Source organism: Pagrus pagrus, assembly GCF_965226575.1.
Source record: "Pagrus pagrus genome assembly, chromosome: 20".
Taxonomy (NCBI): Eukaryota; Metazoa; Chordata; class Actinopteri; order Spariformes; family Sparidae; genus Pagrus; species Pagrus pagrus.
In genome coordinates, this window is record NC_140207.1 from 2,979,284 (window position 1) to 3,003,124 (window position 23,841).

The window sequence follows — 23,841 nt, forward strand, 5'->3', positions numbered from 1 at the left end:
TTTCATCACTTTGCGCATGCTTTTATGATTTATGATTTATGATCCATATGATTGCAAACACGTGTGTGTTAATTGTTCGTGTCTCTGATGTGCACATTACTCTGAGGACAAATGTTTTCACATAATTAACAGTTTCCCAGCATCACCTCAAAGTGTCGCCAAAGGAACAATAGCTGTAGAAACGTGCGTACGCCAGCCATGAAGCTGGCGTGGGGCACCGCACATTTCCACGGTCATTTCACTTTTGATACATCTGAACGTTGGCGTGGAAAATGACGTACGCCACGTTTTTGTGCGTACGCAACATTGATACATGAGGCCCCAGGCGTTTTGAGGAGAAATCCTCCTTCTGCAGGCAAGGAAAGAAACTGGTTGCACAGCGTCTTTTCTGGATCCGGAGCGTGTTTGGTAAACACGGGGCAGTTTTGGCTTGTCCAGCGAGATGAGAGACTGTGGCCTACGAGGGTAGGGTCCCTTTGTGTAACCGTTGTGTAGAGGGAAGCTGATGCTTCCAGCAACACGTTACACCTGGGACTGGCGATGAAATGGGTGCAGCTGTACTTATCTCCTCCAGTCGCGCCCACGGACAATGGGAGATGGGAGCTTTCAAACCTGGGGGGACTGTGAAATAGGCGCTGCCTGCTGGACATTAGGGTCAGTGCACTTTCCTTTGTTTACCAGGCTTTGTTAGTGCAAGGAGGCCGCATTTAAGCGCTAGGCTACACGCAGGCCGTTCTGATGTCACAACCATGTGGTCGTTCCCAACATGACTTTTTGTGTTTTTTGCTGGGCAGTGTATTTATTTAAAGACTTAGTCAGATACAAACACCAAAATCACAAGAAGCAAGCAAGTACATCCGCTTCATCAAATCAACTGAATGCCTTCTAGTAAGTTTTCAGGCTGAAGAAGTGCACAGTTCCTGCTGGGGGGGGCAGGATGGGGCAACCAAGAGAAGAGAAGCCAGAACAACCCACAACGGGCCGTAGGATCTTGGTTCTGCCCTCGAAGCCAAACCAACATTAGAACTAAACCTAACAGAAACAAATCCCCCCCAAAACTGGACTACTGCACCAATAAAACGAGACGATTGTAACGTGTAAAAACAACCACAGGAGCAGCAGACAAGCTGACAGAAAGCTCAACAAGTCCTGGAGCCATTAGTGCCAATGCCTCCATCTCAGTGGCTGAGTACCATTTCTAAAGGCTATCAAGTTTGTTTGAAAGATAAGAAATGGGATGCTCTCCCGTTACAGCCCTCCTGTAGAAGGCCAGTGCACATACAGCAGCACCTTTACTGCTTTATATATTCTTATTTTGGTCCTTTTAAATGAAAGTGAAAATAATGTGCAGATTGTTGTTGTGTTTTGTTTTGACTCACACTTTTCTCCCTTTTTTTAGTGGATGTTGGTCTGCAGGAGGTGTTAGATGAACATAAGATCAGTCTGAGGAGGAGATGTGAACGTGTGACTGAAGGAACTGAGACAGGAAGTGATGAAACAGGAAGTGGAACCCTCCTCAACAGGATCTACACTGAGCTCTACATCACAGAGGGACAGAGTGAAGAGGTTAATACCCAACATGAGGTGAGACAGCTAGAGACAGCTTCCAAGATGGAGACCCTCCATGACACTCCAATCAAGTGCAGCGACATCTTTAAAGCCTCACCTGACCAACAGAGACGCATCAGAGTGGTTCTGACCAACGGCGTCGCTGGAGTTGGAAAAACCTTCTCAGTGCAGAAGTTCACTCTGGACTGGGCAGAGGGCTCCGAAAACCAAGATGTCAGTCTGCTGGTTCTGCTCTCGTTCAGGGAGCTGAACCTGGTCAGAGATGAGCAGTACAGTCTTCTCAGGCTGCTCCATGTTTTCCATCCAACATTACAGAAGGTGACAGCAGAGAAGCTCGCTGTCTGTAAACTTCTGTTCATCTTTGACGGCCTGGATGAAAGCAGACTTTCACTGGATTTCAAGAACCATGAGGTCGTGTCTGATGTCACACAGAAGTCATCAGTCAGCGTGCTGCTGACAAACCTCATCGAGGGGAAGCTGCTTCCCTCGGCTCTCGTCTGGATAACTTCCCGACCTGCGGCAGCCAATCAGATCCCTCCTTCACGTGTTGACAGGGTAACAGAAGTACGAGGCTTCACTGACGACCAGAAGGAGGAGTACTTCAGGAGGAGGTTCAGTGATAAAGATCTGTCCAGCAGAATCACCTCACACATCAAGACCTCCAGGAGCCTCCACATCATGTGTCTGATCCCAGTCTTCTGCTGGATCACTGCTACAGTTCTGGAGCACATGTTGACTACAGACCAGAGAGGAGAGCTGCCCAAGACCCTGACTGACATGTACTCACACTTCCTGCTGGTCCAGACAAAGAGGAAGAAGCAGAAGTACGATGAGGGACGTGAGACGAGTCCACAGGAGCTGACGGAGGCTGACAGGGAAGTTCTTCTGAAGCTGGGGAGGCTGGCGTTTGAACATCTGGAGACAGGAAACATCATGTTCTACCAAGAAGACCTGGAGCGGTGTGGTCTTCATGTCACAGAGGCCTCGGTGTACTCAGGAGTTTGTACAGAGATCTTCAGAAGAGAGAGTGTGATCTTCCAGAAAACAGTCTACTGCTTTGTTCATCTGAGCGTTCAGGAGTTTCTGGCTGCAGTCTACATGTTCCACTGTCACACCAGCAGGAACACAGAGGTCCTGGAGGCTTTCCTAAAAGACTTCACACTCAGGGACTCAAAACCAAAGTCTGTTTTTGAGAAGATCTCTAAGTTTTTTTCTGGCCCGTCCCTGGATTACTTCCTGAGGAGAGTCATGACGAAATCCCTTGAAAGTAAAAATGGCCACCTGGACCTGTTTGTTCGCTTCCTTCATGGCCTCTCTCTGAAGTCCAACCAGAGACTCTTAGGAGGTCTGCTGGGTCAGAGAGGCAACAGTCCAGTAATCATCCAGAGAGCCATCGACAACCTGAAGGAGATGAACAGAGATGATGTCTCTCCTGACAGGAGCATCAACATCTTCCACTGTCTGATGGAGATGAACGACCACTCAGTTCATCAGGAGGTCCAAGAGTTCCTGAAGTCAGAGAACAGATCAGAGAAGAAACTCTCTCTGATCCACTGCTCAGCTCTGGCCTACATGCTGCAGATGTCAGAGGAGGTTCTGGATGAGTTTGACCTGCAGAAGTACAAAACATCAGAGGAGGGACGACGGAGACTGATTCCAGCTGTGAGGAACTGCAGGAAGGCTCAGTGAGTCCAGATAAGATTATCATTGTGTGTTTATTACATTATAAAACAATGTTGAGCTGACGTCATCAGTATTAAAGATCCACACGTTACACACATGCACAGTCTAAAAGTTCAGCTCTATAAAAGTCAAACAAGTAAAACTTGCTTTCTGAAATATTAGTACTGTTTGTGTTTTGCACTATAAATATCTAAAAGAAAAAAAGTATCTTCTCTCATCTTCTAACTCTCTTCAAGTGATGGAAGATGGAAACATGTTGTTACAGTCATTTTATCACAACAGTCTTATTGTTACAGTGGAGAGAGTTTCTGCACTTTGTTTCTATAATGTGTCTGTTTATTGTTCTTATTATATACAGACACACAGACATGTAATATCTGTGATCTGCTGGATCTGTGAGGGTTGAGGTTTTCAGTCGGACCCAAAATGCAGAGACTTGAGATAGAGATGAATTCAAAGGTGATTTATTGAGGTGAACAAGTCGGTGCTGGGAGCGAGGAGGACAGGCAGGATGGAGCGATGGAGAGAGTCCAGGCAGATGGGTGAAGCTGCGAGCTGAGCTGAGAGACGCTGAGGATCTGCACACGTGGAGAGGGAAAAACACAGGAACGAGATGGCGTCTAGCCACAGAAAAAACACTGGAGCACAAAACACGTAGTCAACAAAACACTAGATGACACTGAGATAATGTACTGAGGTTTAGCAAGAGCACAGGTATAATCACCCAACGTGAGGGAACAATCTGCCACAGGAGTGGTGAAGAGACCAGGGTATTATAGCCGGAAGGATGAAGGACTGATCCGTCCATTCTCACAGTGTTTAACATGTCTATTATTATCGCTTGATTTGAGAGGATGTCAATCGAGGACATGTTCCCTCTTGGAAAGCAAAAAAATCTCCCTCTCCATTCTCATTGAATAAAAGGAGCAACTTTACATTGTTTACTTCCTTATAATCAGTTTCTTTTCTCACGTGTTTCTATATTATAAATGAGTTTGACTCATCAACACTGAGGACGCTCTCTCTGTCTCTCTCTCTGGTAGTATTTGAATGGACTGGTCTGTAAACTGGTAAACTCCAGAGCTATCACACATTCAGCTCCTGGGACAACATCAGGGTTCATCCTGCCAGTGAAGGAGAACTCAGCAGGTCCAGTTCAGTGGAGAGATTTTATCATCACCAGACTACAAGAAGAAATGATGTCGTTAAACAGCTGAACTCCACTTGAGTAAAACTATTCACTATGAAGTTATAATAAAACAATCTGTGATGAAAAGCAGAGTGATATTAAAAGATGCATAGACTACATACAAGCACATGACTGAGGTCAATACATACAAGTGCTGTTACAACCTCCAGTGATTGTAGCACTCAGTGACATCATGTTCAAATAAAGTTTAACAGACACAGATCACATCAGCTTGTTTGGGAGACACTTTGGTCTAAAGCTGCCATTGAGGGATCATTAGTTTGCTCAAGGACACTTTGACATGTGGACAGGAGGAGCTCAGGTTTCAAACCACACACCTTGTGATCAATGACTGACCAGCTCAGGCTGAACAACTGACCAGCTGAGCTGCAGCCAAATGTGTTCATGTCTGTTTTTTAGATAAAGTGTCAGATTTTATTTGACCTTCAGTTTTATTTTCTCTGTCATCACAGACTTTCTGGTTGTGGACTCTCAGAGACTGACTGTGAAGTCGTGGCCTCAGCTCTGAAGTCCAACCCCTCCCATCTGAGAGAGCTGGACCTGAGTAGAAACAGTCTGAGTGATTCAGGAGTGAAGCTTCTGTGTGAAGGACTGAAGAGTCCAAACTGTAGACTGGAGATCTTGAGGTCAGTTCATGTATTTTGCTCTTGTGCAGTGTTTATCTACCTGATTTAAATCCACAACAGAACTTTTAAATATCCTTTACTCTTCTTGTTTTCTGTGTTTGTCTGAACACAACTCACAACAGCTCTTTTTTTAGTCTGTCAGCAGAATTCAGTCTGGACTCTAATTGGATTCATGTGGTTCTGGATACTGTAGTGTTGGGACAGGTGTTAAAGAGGGTGCAGAGTTCAGCAGCATGTTGATAACATGTGTTGACATGAATGTGGTGACATTTAGATGATGTCTGTAGAAGGCTGACATTACAACATGATGATCCACAACAACACAAGAACAAAGTCACTCAGTCATTTTAGGATACAGCTGATTGATGAGGACACAGTGATGTTGAACTGCACATTAAACAACTGAACATTGATGGAATATAAACAGATCTTTATTACATCATTTATTCTTTATTCAGATTGAGGAGCTGCAGTTTGTCAGAGATCAGCTGTGCTTCTGTGGCCTCAGCTCTGAAGTCCAACCCCTCCCATCTGAGAGGGATCAGAGATTTATGAAGCTACATGATGCTTATACTGACTGAATAGTTTAAACTGGAGATGATTTGATCTTCTGACTCCACTTTTCCTAAATTAAAATGAATAAAAACACAGTAGATGTCTTTTGTTTACTCTTCCCCAGAATTCATCCTGACATATTTGCATCTTTGGAAACTTTGTGATGTTGAATTGAATCTAAAATCAGTTTTTGTGAGTTTTTATTTGTTTGGCTTCACAACATGAGTTTGTATAGATGGAGCCACTGGTGGAGCTGCAGAGTTTAAGAGGTGAAGTCACCACGTCTTTACTGAAGTAGCAGCACGTTGTCATTAAAGGTCCCATATTATACTGTTTTTCATCACTTCCACACAGCTGTCAGAGGTCCAACAGCACTGTATTAGAAATGTATTGCCCCCAAACCCATCAGTGGTCCTGAATATCAGCTGTCTGAAAGTGGCTCTACTGAGCTCTGCTGAGAGCAGCTGGTTCTGATTCTGCAGCTGTTATGCTAATGAGCTCCGTCCTAACACGCGCCCCTCTCAGGGAGAGGATGCGTTCAGGCTAGCGGTAGCATGTGCTAATGTTTACGGTGGATGTGTCGCTATGGCTCGCCGAGATGCTGTCGTTCAACCGCACGTTTGTTTGTTACCAGTTTCCATCCTGTTCGTCACAATCCTAAGCAAATGTTTATTATAGCAGCAAAGAGACATGCGCAGTAGTAACCACAGTTATGCATTAGGCCCACTAACTCTCAAGTCCGATGCCACTCTGCCACTCTCATAAACGGAGGACTAACCTGTACACAAACAGGAAAGCTGGTGGCAAAAGGAAATAAAGAGGCAAACACTAAACCTTGAGTCAACGATCTTTCTGTTTTGTGTACCGCAACACAGGGTTCACGTCATAACGTCTGTGTTTCGACCATTAAAACCTCCATATAGACCAGTTCTGTTTGTTTATTATGTGAAGCCCCCAAACAAGATCGAATATTTCTGATTGTGATTAATAAATAAAAATTGTCTACATTTGTCATATGAAGTTGGCTACTGTGTGTGTGTGTGTGTGACCTGATAGTTTAGTTGTTAGCAGGACTCCCCGACACAACCACCCGGCTCCCATCCCCCACTGACCTGCAACAGGTAACAGCTGAAAGCAGCTAGCGAAAGCTGTGTTTGTCTCCAACAGTCTCCAAACTCTTGGACACTGTCCGCATAGTCTCTGTCTCCAGTCTGCACATGTTTCCAGACTTTTCACTGTGACAACCGAGCTCCCTCGTGATATTATCGACATTAAACTCGCTTCAAGCATCGTTGCATAGCGGACCGAGGCGGAGCTCACTAGTTAGCCAGCTTTGTACTGACCCTCGTTACTGAAGCAGTCCGATGTGAAGCGGTTAGCACACACAAACAGACTCACATCGACGACCGGCAGAAATTTGACTCGCTCATCTGGAAACTGCAGGCAAGACACCGTCAGACATCTGTATCTCACTCAAAAAAGCACGGATGGTCTTTTTTCAAAGTTTGTACGCGTGTGGCAGCAGCATAGACCCAAAATAACACCCCAAATCCCAGAAAAAGTGAGTTTGTCATAATATGGCACCTTTAATATTAATGAGCGCTCTTTGTCACCTTTTGTATTTTAGAGGTTTTAACCTGCGTCCTGTTGGGTTCAGATGTTTGGAGTTTCCATTTTCTCATTTTCTTTTTGAACAGGTTATTAATCACTGAATGATTTCAAGCAGGAACATTGTCTTCTCAACTTACATCATTTATTCTTTATTCAGATTGAGGAGCTGCAGTTTGTCAGAGATCAGCTGTGCTTCTCTGGCCTCAGCTCTGAAGTCCAACCCCTCCCATCTGAGAGAGCTGGACCTGGACAACAACAACCTGCAGGATTCAGGAGTGAAGCTTCTGTGTGAAGGACTGAAGAGTCCAAACTGTAGACTGGAGATCTTGAGGTCAGTTCATGTATTTTGCTCTTGTGCAGTGTTTATCTACCTGATTTAAATCCACAACAGAACTTTTAAATATCCTTTACTCTTCTTGTTTTCTGTGTTTGTCTGAACACAACTCACAACAGCTCTTTTTTTAGTCTGTCAGCAGAATTCAGTCTGGACTCTAATTGGATTCATGTGGTTCTGGATACTGTAGTGTTGGGACAGGTGTTAAAGAGGGTGCAGAGTTCAGCAGCATGTTGATAACATGTGTTGACATGAATGTGGTGACATTTAGATGATGTCTGTAGAAGGCTGACATTACAACATGATGATCCACAACAACACAAGAACAAAGTCACTCAGTCATTTTAGGATACAGCTGATTGATGAGGACACAGTGATGTTGAACTGCACATTAAACAACTGAACATTGATGGAATATAAACAGATCTTTATTACATCATTTATTCTTTATTCAGATTGAGGAGCTGCAGTTTGTCAGAGATCAGCTGTGCTTCTGTGGCCTCAGCTCTGAAGTCCAACCCCTCCCATCTGAGAGGGATCAGAGATTTATGAAGCTACATGATGCTTATACTGACTGAATAGTTTAAACTGGAGATGATTTGATCTTCTGACTCCACTTTTCCTAAATTAAAATGAATAAAAACACAGTAGATGTCTTTTGTTTACTCTTCCCCAGAATTCATCCTGACATATTTGCATCTTTGGAAACTTTGTGATGTTGAATTGAATCTAAAATCAGTTTTTGTGAGTTTTTATTTGTTTGGCTTCACAACATGAGTTTGTATAGATGGAGCCACTGGTGGAGCTGCAGAGTTTAAGAGGTGAAGTCACCACGTCTTTACTGAAGTAGCAGCACGTCGTCATTAAAGGTCCCATATTATACTGTTTTTCATCACTTCCACACAGCTGTCAGAGGTCCAACAGCACTGTATTAGAAATGTATTGCCCCCAAACCCATCAGTGGTCCTGAATATCAGCTGTCTGAAAGTGGCTCTACTGAGCTCTGCTGAGAGCAGCTGGTTCTGATTCTGCAGCTGTTATGCTAATGAGCTCCGTCCTAACACGCGCCCCTCTCAGGGAGAGGATGCGTTCAGGCTAGCGGTAGCATGTGCTAATGTTTACGGTGGATGTGTCGCTATGGCTCGCCGAGATGCTGTCGTTCAACCGCACGTTTGTTTGTTACCAGTTTCCATCCTGTTCGTCACAATCCTAAGCAAATGTTTATTATAGCAGCAAAGAGACGTGCGCAGTAGTAACCACAGTTATGCATTAGGCCCACTAACTCTCAAGTCCGATGCCGCTCTGCCACTCTCATAAACGGAGGACTAACCTGTACACAAACAGGAAAGCTGGTGGCAAAAGGAAATAAAGAGGCAAACACTAAACCTTGAGTCAACGATCTTTCTGTTTTGTGTACCGCAACATAGGGTTCACGTCATAACGTCTGTGTTTCGACCATTAAAACCTCCATATAGACCAGTTCTGTTTGTTTATTATGTGAAGCCCCCAAACAAGATCGAATATTTCTGATTATGATTAATAAATAAAAATTGTCTACATTTGTCATATGAAGTTGGCTACTGTGTGTGTGTGTGTGTGTGACCTGATAGTTTAGTTGTTAGCAGGACTCCCCGACACAACCACCCGGCTCCCATCCCCCACTGACCTGCAACAGGTAACAGCTGAAAGCAGCTAGCGAAAGCTGTGTTTGTCTCCAACAGTCTCCAAACTCTTGGACACTGTCCGCATAGTCTCTGTCTCCAGTCTGCACATGTTTCCAGACTTTTCACTGTGACAACCGAGCTCCCTCGTGATATTATCGACATTAAACTCGCTTCAAGCATCGTTGCATAGCGGACCGAGGCGGAGCTCACTAGTTAGCCAGCTTTGTACTGACCCTCGTTACTGAAGCAGTCCGATGTGAAGCGGTTAGCACACACAAACAGACTCACATCGACGACCGGCAGAAATTTGACTCGCTCATCTGGAAACTGCAGGCAAGACACCGTCAGACATCTGTATCTCACTCAAAAAAGCACGGATGGTCTTTTTTCAAAGTTTGTACGCGTGTGGCAGCAGCATAGACCCAAAATAACACCCCAAATCCCAGAAAAAGTGAGTTTGTCATAATATGGGACCTTTAATATTAATGAGAGCTCTTTGTCACCTTTTGTATTTTAGAGGTTTTAACCTGCGTCCTGTTGGGTTCAGATGTTTGGAGTTTCCATTTTCTCATTTTCTTTTTGAACAGGTTATTAATCACTGAATGATTTCAAGCAGGAATATTGTCTTCTCAACTTACATCATTTATTCTTTATTCAGATTGTGGGGCTGCAGTTTGTCAGAGATCAGCTGTGCTTCTCTGGCCTCAGCTCTGAAGTCCAACCCCTCCCATCTGAGAGAGCTGGACCTGGACAACAACAACAAGCTGCAGGATTCAGGAGTGAAGCTTCTGTGTGAAGGACTGAAGAGTCCAAACTGTAGACTGGAGATCTTGAGGTCAGTTCATGTATTTTGCTCTTGTGCAGTGTTTATCTACCTGATTTAAATCCACAACAGAACTTTTAAATATCCTTTACTCTTCTTGTTTTCTGTGTTTGTCTGAACACAACTCACAACAGCTCTTTTTTTAGTCTGTCAGCAGAATTCAGTCTGGACTCTAATTGGATTCATGTGGTTCTGGATACTGTAGTGTTGGGACAGGTGTTAAAGAGGGTGCAGAGTTCAGCAGCATGTTGACAACATGTGTTGACATGAATGTGGTGACATTTAGATGATGTCTGTAGAAGGCTGACATTACAACATGATGATCCACAACAACACAAGAACAAAGTCACTCAGTCATTTTAGGATACAGCTGATTGATGAGGACACAGTGATGTTGAACTGCACATTAAACAACTGAACATTGATGGAATATAAACAGATCTTTATTACATCATTTATTCTTTATTCAGATTGAGGAGCTGCAGTTTGTCAGAGATCAGCTGTGCTTCTCTGGCCTCAGCTCTGAAGTCCAACCCCTCCCATCTGAGACAGCTGAACCTGTGGGGAAACAACCTGAAGGATTCAGACGTGAAGCTGCTGTGTGATCTGAAGGAGAGTCCAGACTGTCGACTGGAGACTCTGAGGTCAGTAGAGGGTTGGAGTCAGTTCATGCTGGTTTCAGCAGTATTGTACTAAACACAGTATCAAAGTAAAGATCCAGTATTTCCTGCTTTCCTCAGTGAAGCTGTGAGAGGAGAACGGTGACAGGCTTCATGATTGGACAGAGAGAGAGAGCAGTCAGCCAATCAGATCAGAAGCTTGTTGTGATGGTGTGTTTGAGTCGATGTGAAGACGACTGTTGTTGTTGTGTTCATGTCTACAGGAAATAAAGCTGGATCACAGCTGACAGCATCACAGGATGTATAGAGACAGTGTCCTCATTCATCAAACTGTCGGAGCATCAAATCTGATCTCAAAGTGTTTGTTCTCTCATTTCAACGCTGAACAACTGATGAGTTCATCTTTGTCACAGCTCTCAGATCAGTCTGACTGAAGCCTGCAAATCACTGGCTCTTATTTCAGAGAACCATCATTACATTTAGTAACCATGTGGTCTGTATACGGACCAGAACCTCTGCTGAAGTCCACAAACCACAGCTGATGTTGAACATAATAAATAGAGATGCTGGTTTCTAACAGCTTTGAACCCAAACAGCCGTCCATCATTAAAGAGAGCAGTGAATATCTGTGTTCCTGCAGTCATGATGCGTTCAGGGACTGTCAGCAGTTTATTTCCACTGTGTCCTTCAGTGAAACCTGCAGAGTAAACACACTTGATGTCCAAAGTGTCTGCAGGTCTGTGAGCTTCACTCCAACACGTTAACATGAGAGCTGACAGGAAGCTGGCTACGCTACACAGCCGCTCCACTTGTGGTCTGAACAGGACTGAAGTCCTGCTGGTCTTTATATCACTGACCTACAGCTGATGGAGGGAGTCTCTGTCAACGCTCATTTATCACTTTACTGTCTCTCTGCTTCTCTCATCAGCTGGGAGTGATCTCAGTCAGAGTGGTGAGGAAGGTGGAGGTGTTGAGAGGATCAGCTGTGTCCTGATGATCCAGAGAGGTTGAAGCAGCACCATCAGCTGGTGGGTGGAGAGGCTCTGACTGGGCCGTGTTACTGGGAGGTGGAGTGGAGAGGAGAGCTTCATCCAGCAGTGACTGACGGACCAATCGCAACAAGTGGAGATGACTGTCAGTGCTGCAGTGTGAACTGCTCTGAGATCAGCTCCACTGTCACACACAATGTCCAGTCCAGCATCGTCCCTGTGTTCCTGTGGATGTGACAGAGTATCATCAGTGTATCTGGACTGCTCTGCTGCTGCTCTGTCCTTCTACACAGTCTCTGCAGACACACTGACACTCCTCCACTCCTTCTGCTCCACACTCAGACACCTCCTCCACCTGGAACCTGGACGTGAGTCTGCATCACGTCCTGTCTTTCTGTTCCTCATTCAGTCAGTCTGTGTTTATACACTTACTGGTTGTTGAATGATGGAGAACGCCTGTTCATTTTCACATTATGCTGTAAAATGGAGGTTGATGTCAGAATGCAGAAGTCTGCAGTATCATATTCATCAGTGCGAGATTATTTCTGTACACGTTCTTTATTCTGTATGTTCAGATTTTTATTTCATATGAATCTCTTTATATTATTATGAAATTTAAAGTCAAATGTTTATTCTTCTGTAATGAGCAAAAAATGTATTAAACAATATTTTGATGGCTCCACTTGTGTTGATCAATGTAATCAATTAAGAAACAGCTCAGCAGTTCTGGTATTTAATGGATCACAGAGGTTCAGAGGGGGCTGCTAACAACTAACAGACCTCTGATATTTGACAAGGAGCCCCAACTAGATTCTGCTTTTTCATATGGAGTCACGAGCCAAAGAGGTTGGAAACGACCGGTTGAGTTTTTAACAATCCAGTGTTTTTTTATAAGATCGGCAGCTGTTGTGGAAAATCTACCTCCAGCTGCTGGCTGAATGGAAAGAGTACAATAATCCTGGATGAAAAACATTGGAGCAGAGATCATGTTGTGCAGGTAAAATAACTTGTAGGCTAACAGCCGTCAGCTAAAGGTCCTGCAGTAAAACCTCAAATACTTCCAGCGTAGTGCAGTAAATGTATGAGGCAGAGTGACATTTAAATATTCAGAAGAAGTACAAGTGCCTCAAAACTGCACTTAAGTACAGTCCTCGAGTACTCAGTTACTTTCCACCCCTGACTACTTCTGCTACTTGCTCCTTGTAGCAATCATTGTGTAACTACTATAAATAGCACGACTACTATTACTACTGCAGCTACAAGCACCATCAGTGGATATTAAGGGGGGACAGGGGAGTCCAGTCCACCCGTCCTGGGAAAATCATGAGCTGTTTCCCTAAATATACCTGGCCCATGTAAACAAGTGAATTCTCCACAATATCCCAGACTCCCTTACAAAATCGTGTGATTTTAGGAGTTGTTGCATCATGAGGAGAAACTGAACAGACTTTATGAAACAGCAATGGCAAATTTTAACTCGTTGGTCCCTTCCTGTAAATTCAGCATTAAGTGTGCTACATTAAGATTTTTCCTTCCTCGTGAAAAGTGTCTGTTTGTGTGTAAAAGCTGTGTGGTTTCATGTTTAAAGTGCATCCTGTCTGCTTCTGTGTCTGAGGTGCGTCTTGCCTCCCGTCAGCTGTTTGAACTCACCGTTTCTACTGATTTCAACTTTTACACCAAATTTATTAATGTATTGACGGCAAACGTGTCAAATTACACAAATCCAGTGAACATGAACTAGTAGGCTGCTTCTTTGGGGGACAAATAATGTGTAGAAAGTCACCAGACTCCCTTACAAAACGCTCAGTTTGAAGACTGACTATAAACTTCATGAAACACTGTCTACAACACACACTTATCTGTTTGGGCTCACTGGTTCATTCGACAAACGTTTTACATGAATATATTTCTTTATTTGTGTAAAAACTGTTGTATGTTTGTTCCAGTGATGCAGGTGTATACTCTCTCTCTCTCTCTCTCTCTCTCGCTCACTAAACACACCTGCTGTGCTGTGATCCTTTGTGGCTCCGCCCTCATGTTTGTTAGGGTTAGGGGTACTTTTAGACCCCCACAAAGCTCAGACTAGAACCTGGACCCTGGTCAAATCTGTCCATGCTTTTCGGCGGCATGGTAGTCTAGTCTATATTACTTTCTCAGTACATCTCATGAGGATAATACTTGTAGATACAGGTCGTAGCCTCTCCATCCAAATAGGTCCACGAACTGTTCGAGGCTCGCTCGCTTTCAAGGGCACAGGTGGCTCGATTCTGCTGCGCCCCCCGGTGGCTTGGTGGTGAAATGCAGTCATTGTCACTGACATTCACGACAATATGGCGCTCAGTTCATTTGGACGACATGTTTCTTTCAGACTGTTTACATCATTAACATAAATAGTATTGATCACATTGAAAATGCATTATTACAGACTAAGAATAAGGTTGTTGGTAATGTATCTGGGACCTCCACAGATTGTGTTTATGGAGCTCAGCCTCCATCGGCTCCCACGTGACTCGACCCCTGACTTTACAGAGTATTAATGATTAATTAAACATTATCTCAGTGATATAATCCAGACTTCATTCGTCTTCATTGTCTGTCCTTGTCAACGTGGGACTAAATTCTCCTTATTATAAAATGTCCATAATGAACCTCATCTACAAGCAGCAGAATTGCTTTATTGCTCAAGTTAAGTTTTCTTTGTCTCTCTTCACTTCGTCCAACATTTAGACATCACTAACATATTATTAACTTCACGGTACTTGCTTATTAAAATAAGAAGAGTGTCACGCAGACCAAATGCTCAGAATAACATCAATAAGTAAATGTAAAGATATTTATGGACGATGTAGGTAAATCTCAGAGTAGACATGTAAATAATAACGTGGCTGCTTCAGAGTCTCTGTACAGATTACTCCCACATCTGTTTGTCATCACGTGATAAATATGTCACACACAAACTCAGGAAATAAACTTTTCTACCTTCAAGTTTGCTTTTCAGAGCTTTCTTGAGTGTAAATTATGTCTGTATTCTCAATAAACCACACTCAAGTAAATAAAAAGGGTTTATCAGCCTTTAAACTTTAATTTTTCTAAAAAGAAAAGATTGTTTCCCCTTTTTCATTTGCAGAAATCTTCTTCAAAAGGTTTTGCAGGGTGAGAACTTACTGGTGCAAGTTATAGGACGGTATAAAGTTATTGTGTGCATGAAGTAAGAAGCAAAGTAAAGTAAAAATGTGACATAATAATCTCTTTTCTCCTTTTATTTGACTCCTTTCATTTAAAATAAACGCTGACTCTGACACGTACATGCGAGCAGGGTGTCAGCTGTTTGTCTGTGAATGTTGGACACTTTAACTTGGACTCAAAGTGAAATGAGACGATTGAGGAAAGTGTTGATGAGCTCAGGTGTGACAGGTTTCAGGGTCAGTTTGGAGACAGACTGATGAACTCCTGACGGTCTGCAGCTCCCTCTGCTGGCAGAAAGTGTGAACAGAGAGTCTCTATATTCTGTCTCTTTCATGTCCCCATCACAAACATGTTGTTACTGTGTACATTGTGTCCAGCTTTAGTTGTTTCCTTCCAGTCTGTGATATAGATTTCTTTTTGTCGGTTGATAATTTGGTTTGGTCTGATTGGCTTGGTGTCGTGGTCCCGAGGCTGTCCGGGCCGTGTTGGGTTGTCTGGACCGAGCCTCTGGACCAGCTGGCTGAGGGGACTCTTCTCTGGCTGCAGCTCCCGGCAGGTTAGGGCTTTGTGATGGTGCGTCTGGGGGTCACTAGTTTTTAGGTGATTGTAAAATGTAATTGCTCTGTTTTGTATTGTCAGTATGAGGGGGTATTGGCCGAGTTCTGCTCTACACGCATTGTTTGGTGTCTTCTCTGGACCTGCATGATGTTCTTACAGAACTCTGTGTGGAAGGATTCTAGTATTGTTTCGTCCCGTTTGTCAAATTCATGATTTAATGTTGGTCCCCAGATTTCACTGCCACAGAGAATTATGGGTTCTGATACAGATGGAAAATGTTCAGCCAGATTTTAATTGAACGTCAAGTTTAATGTTTCTTCTGACTGCACAGAAAGCTCTCCTTGCTTTGTCTCTCAGATCTCTCACAGCCAAGTTGAAGCTTCCTGTGGAGCTCATGTTGAGGCCAAGGTATGTGTCGTTTCTTGTATGTTGTAATTTAGTGGCGTCCAAATAGAAAGTGTGTGTTTTCCTGACTTCTGGACTGCTTCTGGACGATCATAGCTTTGGTTTTCTTTGGGTTAGCTGTCAGGGCCCAGGTCTGACAGGATGCATGCAGGAGGTTGAGGTGCTGCTGTAGACCTTGTTTTGTTGGTGACAGCAACACCGAGTCATCTGCGGACAGGAGACCCTTCATTTCTGTGTCCTTCAGGTCGAGGCCAGGTGCCGTGGATTGATCTAGCTGACGTGCAGATTCATTGATGTATAAACTGAAGAGGATTGGACTAAGATTGCCTCCCTGCCTCACCCCACCACCTTGGGAAAAGAAGGCTGTTTGTTTGTCTCCTATTTTAACTGCACATTTACTATTTGTGTACATAGATTTAATGACATCATGTGTTTTCCCCCCGATGCCGCTGTTGAGCCGTCTGTAGAAAAGGCCCTCGTGCCAGATGGAGTCAAAGGCCTTTGTGAAATCGACAAAACATGCGCAGGCATTTCCTCTCTTCTCGTCTGACTCCTGCTCGATCAGGGTGTGGAGGGTGTAGATGAGGTCTGTTGGGCCAAAATTTGGTAAGAATCCAATTTGGCATTTATTCAAAACATTTCGGTTGTTGACGAAACTGATGAGTCTTTTATTCATAATGTTGCAAAAGGTTTTTCCAGGTTACTATTTACACGGACGCCACGGTAATTATTAGGGTCATGTTTATCTCCACTGTTATAAAGTGGTGTTATTAAACCTTTATTCCACATGTCAGGAAAAGTGCCAGCTGCTAGAATTATATTAAAGAGTTTGAGTACAGCCGATTTGAATTCACGCTCAGAGTATTTGATCATTTCATTTGAGATGCTGTCGACTCCACAGGCCTTTTTAGCTCTCAGGGATCGGATGCTTTCCGTCAGTTCTCGCTCTGTTATTGAAGCATCTCGAGGGTTTTGTCGTCTTTAATTACTAATTCTCAGGTTTTCCACCTGGCGTGTGTTTTGTTTTGGTCGCTGTTCTTTGTAATGTTGCTGTATAATTCAGTAAAGTCATTCATCCAAACGCTGCCATCTTGTGTTGCCAGTTGATCTTGTTGTGTTCTGTTCAGAGTCAGAACGGGTCTGACTCTAAAGGTTCTTCTGTTTCAGAGAGCCGGGTTCTGGTGTGTTGGTCTTTCTTTGCTCTCAGTGTGTGTTTGTGTTGTTTTAAGGTGTCGTAGTGATGAAGGCGTATATTTTGGTTATTTGGGTCTCTGTGTTTTTCGTTGGATAACCTTCTTAAAGTGTTGCTTATATTTCTGCGATCATTGTCAAACCATTTGTTATTGTGTGTTTGTTTTGGTTTTTGATTTGAGGTCTTCAAGTTTGATAACGTTGCCAGTTCATCAAAAGTTGCGTTGATTGTGTCCACAGCAGTGTTTGCACCGTCATTACTGTGGGGAAATGCTCCAGAAAGAAATAAATGGACTGAATATTGGATGTTGGCATTTTCAAAGCCTTTCGGTAGCTCTCCATGCTGTCTGGTTTCCATCTGTGTGAGTGTGTGGTGTTGTACAGTTCACTGGGTTTAGAGGCCTCACAGTGAGCGTGTGCCCTCTTCAGATGGACCGTGATCTCGCTGTGGTCCGAGAGGGGTGTGAGTGGGTCGACTGTGAAAGCTCTGAGAGACGTCGGGTCCAGATCTGTTCTGGCGTAGTCCACCGTACTGCTGCCAGGAGCTGAACTCAATGTGTAACGGCCCGGAGAGTCTCCTCGTAACCTCCCGTTGACTATATACAGAGCCAGCGCGGCAGAGCTGTAACAGCTGGGCACCACTTGTGTTGGTGACTTTATCTAAATGGTGTCTTGGGGGGAGTTCGGGGAGAGGAGAGCAGGTTTCTCCAGGCAGGCCTCAGTGCTGATCTCCCTGGATGTTTATAGTGTCGGCTTCCTCTCCAGTCCGAGCGCTCAGGTCCCCGAGACGAGCACGTTTCCAAAGTTTAACTTGGTTTATTTGATATTTACGATATTATCTGTCTCTCTCTCAGTCTGAATCTGTCTCTCTCTCTCAGTCTGAATCTGTCTCTCTCTCAGTCTGAATCTGTCTCTCTCTCAGTCTGAATCTGTCTCTCTCTCTCAGTCTGAATCTGTCTCTCTCTCAGTCTGAATCTGTCTCTCTCAGTCTGAATCTGTCTCTCTCTCAGTCTGAATCTGTCTCTCTCTCTCAGTCTGAATCAATTTCAATTCAATTCAATTCATTTTGCTTTATTGGCATGACTGTTACAAGAACTATGTTGCCAAAGCATCAAGAGTCAATGAAAACAAAACAAATACAACTCACAGAATCAAATATATACAAATATAATACAATAAAAAATAAAAATAAAAATAAATAAAAAATATATATATTTATACTGTATACCTTGTGTGTGTGTGTGTGTTGATGAAGTGCTGTCTCTCTCTTATACACAGACTGGGTGTCATTAGACAGTTGCAAGTTCTTATATATAATTAAAAAAAAATATATATATATATATATATATATATATATACAGTTCATATTAAATGATGATAATAATAATAATAATAATAATATATAAAATAAAGAAATGAAAAACAACAACAACAACAACAATATTATACCATAGCAGTAATGGTTGTGGTTAGCATTTGTGTGTTTCTCTAGTTTCATGGCAGAGTGTTACGTATTGTGCAGCTAATTTTACAAATGGTGGATCTTCTCCCAGACAGACTTTTAACAGCTCATCACATGTTTTTCCCTGATATGTTGGATCTGCTGCAGTGATCTGCTGGAGGAAAACCTCTCTCTGTTTGGTACAGGGGGCAGGAGAGGAGGAAATGGGCCTCAGTTTCTATTTCTCCTGAAGAGCAGTGTTTACAGATTCTTAATTCTCTGGGCTTCCACTGTTTCTTATGCCGACCTGTTTCAACCTGCAGCTGATGGTCTGAGTCTGTACATTGTTAGTGTTTGTCTTTGTTTGGGGTTTTGTATGCTGACCAGATATTGTGCTGGAGAATACTCTCTGTCCAGTGAGCGATAGCACTCCAATTTATTGATGGATTTGATTAGATTTTTCCAATTGTCAATGTAAGTCTTTTTATTCTCTTTGTCTATAGATATCAGATGAGTTTTGGAGAGAGTTTGGAGGTCTTGGGTTTTGAGGTGGCAGGTTTCTCTGGTGTTTCTCAGAGGGTCTGTCTCTGGACAGAGGCTGTTACTGAGGAAGGCTCTGTGGCGATAGGAACCAGGATCAGCTTGTGCTAAGTGAACCTGGAACTTAATTGACCTTTTGATCATGTGTAGAGAGAGAGGGAAGTGTCCCAGCTCTGCTCTACATGCATGGTTTGGACAGTTTCTGTGGACCTTGAGGATTTCCTTGCAGAATTGAAGGTTAAGTTTCTCAGTGGGTGTTGTGTCCCATGAGGTGCCTCTGGGTCATCAGAGGGCCCCACACTTCACTTCCATACATCAGGATGGGTTTTATTACACTGTTAAATAGTTTTAGCCAAATTGTAACTGGAGGATTGAATTTATATAGTGAGCTTTTGATGCTATAGTCGCCCTGCGTGCCGTTTCTGTGAGGGAGTTTATTGCTTTGTCAAAGCTGCCTGATGAACTGATGGTGATGCCCAGGTAATTATATTCCACTGTATGCTGAAGTGTGGTCCCTCTTACCCTGAAAACATGTTTGGACTCATGTAACCTTGCCTTTTTCTGGAATACCATGACTTTGGTTTTGTCAAGGTTGATATCTACCGCCCAGTTTTGACAGAACGTCTCCAGCAGAGAGAGGTTCTGCTGCAGGCCCTGTTCTGTTGGGGACAGTAGAACCAGGTCATCTGCATACATGAGGAATGTGATGTCTTTGCCTTGTAGATGTAATCCTGGGCTTGAGGACTGTTCAAGAAGAGTGGCCAGTGTATTGATGTAAATGTTGATCAGAGTGGAGACAGGCTGCAGCCCTGATGCTCCTTTTCCTTGTTTGAAGAACTCTGTTCTTGTGTTTCCAGTTTTAACAGCACTGGTTGTCAGAATATTTGGATTTGATTAAATCATACATTTTACCCCCAATTCCATATTGGAGAAGTTGTAAAAATAACCCGTTGTGCCAAATTGTGTCAAAAGCCTTTTTTAGATCTACAAAACATGCAAATATCTTTCCTTTGTGTTTTCTGTGAACATGCTGTTGGATGAGTGTATGCAGAGTGTATATGTGGTCAGATGTTTGATGTTTGGGCAAAAAGCCAATTTGGCTTCTAGACAGAATATTATGTTCAGTGAGATAAGAGATTAATCTGGAGTTGAGGATGCTACAGAAGAGTTTACTCAGGTTGCTGTTAAAACAGATGCCCCTGTAATTGCTGGGGTTATACCTGCCTCCATTTTTAAATACAGGAGAAATGAGACCTTTATTCCAAACACTGGGGTGATATCCAGAGGCCAACACCATGTTGAAGTGTTTTCGCACGGCAAGTTGGAGTTTTAAGTTACTGTGTTTCAGCATCTCTGAGTTAATGCTGTCTATACCGCAAGCTTTTCCATTTTTAAGGGTTTTGATTTTGTGCTGTATTTCTTTAATGGTGATGGGGTAATCAAGGGCACATTGGTTGTCCCTCACTGTCCTTTCTAGTTCTTTCAGTTTGTCTATTGTTAAAATTTGGTTATGATTCAGACCCTGACACTCTGGATTTCTATAGAGGTCATCAAAGTAATCTTTCCAGATTTTGCCATTTTGAATTGGGTTGGTCTCTGTACGTGGGTTTCTGTTGATGTTTTTCCATAATTTCCAAAAGGTGTTGTCATTTATGGCTTTTTCAATTTTGTTGAGTTCTCTCTCCATATGATGCATTTTTTTCACACAGAGGAGTTTTTTGTATTCTTTCAGGGCTTGGACATATTCAAGCCGTCCTAACGGGTCATTTGGGTTCCTGTGTTTCCTGTTTGACAGTTTTCTCAGGTTCTGTCTGGATACAGCACATTCTTTATCGAACCAGCGCTCTTTTTGTTTCATGCTGGATTTTTTAGTTTGTGAGATTTTTAATTTAGATTCTTTTGCCAAATGAGTAAATATTGTGATGTGTGGCCAGAATCTGTCTCTCTCAGTCTGAATCTCTCTCTCTCAGTCTGAATCTGTCTCTCTCAGTCTGAATCTGTCTCTCTCTCAGTCTGAATCTCTCTCTCTCACGCGCACACACACACACACACACACACACACACACACACACACACACACACACACACAGAAAACAGATACTGATTTCCTGTAACTGGAGAGGGGAGGAGCAATGTGACAGGGAGGCAACTCTCAAAGTGAAACTAAACTGAGCTCAGACTCCATTTTGAGTCGACAGCAGATGGAGCAGGAAACTGAACGCTGTGTCAGGGTGAGTGTTAATCCAACATTTGTATTATTTTACTGTCAAAGTCTCCAAGTCTTTGTCTCCCTGAGGACTGTAGAGGACAGACATGTTGGAGTAAAGTCAACAGTTTGATGAAGTCGATCAGAGACAGATTGTGTCTCACTTCCTGTTCTCTCAGAGTTGTGTGTGACTTTCAAACAACCTTCTTTTAGTTTTGAGCTCACCGTCAGTGTAACTGTTTTACCTCTCAGACTGACTGAAGTCCAGAAGATGGCCTCCTGGAGACTTGGTGTGGAGGAAGAGGAGGACAGAGCAGAGTCTCCAGTACCCAGCTGTCTGTCTCTGAGGAGTGACCGGTCCAAAAACAAACCTCCAGAGTTCAGTAATGGACCTGGACCCTCAGACACACAGTAAGAGACCTGCCACTAATTTATATGACTTATTTTCAGCTGCTTCATCCAGTGTTGATTTTGTGTTTATATCTTAAAATTCCTACTGAAATGTGAATTTTGTGACACAAACAGAAATGAGTCACAATCTTCCTCTGAGTATCTGACAGCTGTCAGTCACCTAAAAGCTGTAATCTAAACTAAGAGAGCTGATACAAACTTTTAAACCTCCTAATTATCAACAGCAGCAGCAGTTTGTGTATTTAGAGCTTCCTAAATGACTTTGTCTTCAGAGAGTTTATCAAAGATTCATGTGATATAAATAAAAACATGTTGTTGCAGAGTTCAGTTCAACAGACAGAGAGCAGAGTCTCCAGTACCCAGCTGTCTGTCTATGAGGAGTGACCGGTCCAAAGATCCTCCTTTCTTCTTCAGTAATGGACCTGGACCCTCAGACACACAGTAAGAGACTGTAAACTGACTTAATTAAACATGATACATGAGGATGAAATTTAAAAAAAATGGCAAGAGATTCATAATAATAATGCAGAACTATTAGTGCAGATCATGTTTCAAACTGAAATGGATCTGATTTTATTTCTGCAGCAAACAAAATGAGAATTTACACTTTAAGAAAGTTTTCTCAGTTGTGCCCTTGTATCAACACTCAACAAATCATTGTAGTCACTAAGAAATGTGTTGACAGGAAGAGGAGTCATGTTTCTGTGGAGGAGCAGCTCTGCAGCTGTGCTTTGTGTCAGGACGTCCTGAAGGATCCAGTCTCTACCAGCTGTGGACACTGGTTCTGCAGGCAGTGCACCACTTCATACTGGGACCAGTCTGCTTCATCAGGGGACTCCTCCTGTCCCCAGTGTGGAGAAAGATCCAGAACAAGAGCAGCCGGTCAGACCAGCAGTGTACAATGTAAGACTCTACATCTCTACCAATTAAACATGTCAGCTGCTACATGTTATCATAGACTGCCTGGCCAAAAAGAAGTCACACACTCTAATATTTTGTTGGACCACCTTTAGCTTTGATTGATAGATAGATAGATAGATAGATAGATAGATAGATAGATAAATAGATAGATAGATAGATAGATAGATAGATAGATAGATACTTTATTAATCCCGGTAGGGAAATTCAGATGTCTCTCGCTCATCCAGACAGTTAGAACAGTTAAGACGCAGACCAGTACATACAAAACCGGACAATAAAATAAAATAAATAAATAAACACAGATGAGGCAGTACAGTACACTACTACTACAAAGCCAGCCTAGTGTGCAATGTAAGAGCACGAACAGACTATGGCATGCTTTCGCCATGGCATCATTTTAATGAGCTAATGCAATGTCACAACATCTATTTCTGTCCAGAGTTGCATTCATTTATTGCCAAGATCTTGTATTGATGATAGGAGAGTCGGGCCGCTGCTTAAAGTCTTCTCCAGCACATCCCAAAGATTCTCAGGGGGGTTAAGGTCTGTACTCTGAGGTTAAAATGATGTCTCAAACTCCCTAAACCGGTCTTTCATAGTTTGAGCCCGTGAATCTCGGAATATGCTTGTGCCGTTGGGGAAGAAAAATTACATTGATGGAAAAACCAGGTCATTCAGTATATTCAGGTTGTCAGCTGACCTCATTTTTTGGGCACATGACATTGCTGAACCTAGACCTCATCTCATCTCATTGGCTGTGTCCAAATTCAGGGGCTGCAGCCTTCAAGGACGCGGCCTTTGCGGCCCACGAAGGCGGGTCCTTCGGAGAGACCTTTAAGGCCTCGTCCACCGTTGTTAAATGGGATGGTCTAGCCTTCGGAGCATTTCCTGGTTGCGCCACCAGGTGTACCCGCCCCTTACCCTTACGTCACGTTTGTGAATGAAGAGATGCAATAAAGTCTGTTTTGGTTCAAATCTATCAAACGTGTACATTTTTTATTTATTTGTGTACAAAAATTAACGACAAAATGTGACAAATCTAAATTGAGTTATCAACATTACAAAATAAGCATTCACCCATTGGTGAATAACAACTATATTTACCATAGCATTACCAGCGTCACATATTTTAACTGAAAGTTAACATCTGGAGGTTTTATAGTCCCTTGAAGTTTAATATATCTAGCGTTGGATGTTCAAATGACTAAAAACCGAGTATAAACCCATTACTTAAATTTGAATGTCATGTCTGCGCCACTTGACGTCGCCATTTTCTCTTGCGTCCTCTTCTGTTTTCG

General features: G+C 43.0%; 1 protein-coding gene across 6 annotated transcripts in view; it reads left to right on the top strand.

The window, feature by feature from the left end:
• LOC311249883 (NACHT, LRR and PYD domains-containing protein 3-like) overlaps positions 1 to 23,841 on the top strand; it is a 140,720-nt gene that overhangs the window by 41,228 nt on the left and 75,651 nt on the right. For 2 of the 6 annotated variants that reach the window (XM_084341248.1, XM_084341250.1), the window contains exons 9-10: positions 21,944 to 22,063; positions 22,308 to 22,525. In XM_084341248.1, coding sequence (XP_084197374.1) covers positions 21,944 to 22,063; positions 22,308 to 22,525 — 338 coding nt within the window. Of the gene's footprint in view, positions 1 to 1,399; positions 3,255 to 4,914; positions 5,089 to 7,411; positions 7,586 to 9,910; positions 10,088 to 10,545; positions 10,720 to 11,623; positions 12,367 to 21,943; positions 22,064 to 22,307; positions 22,526 to 23,841 lie in introns of those variants that run through there. The other 4 variants (XM_084341251.1, XM_084341249.1, XM_084341246.1 and 1 more) reach the window with 4 other exon arrangements.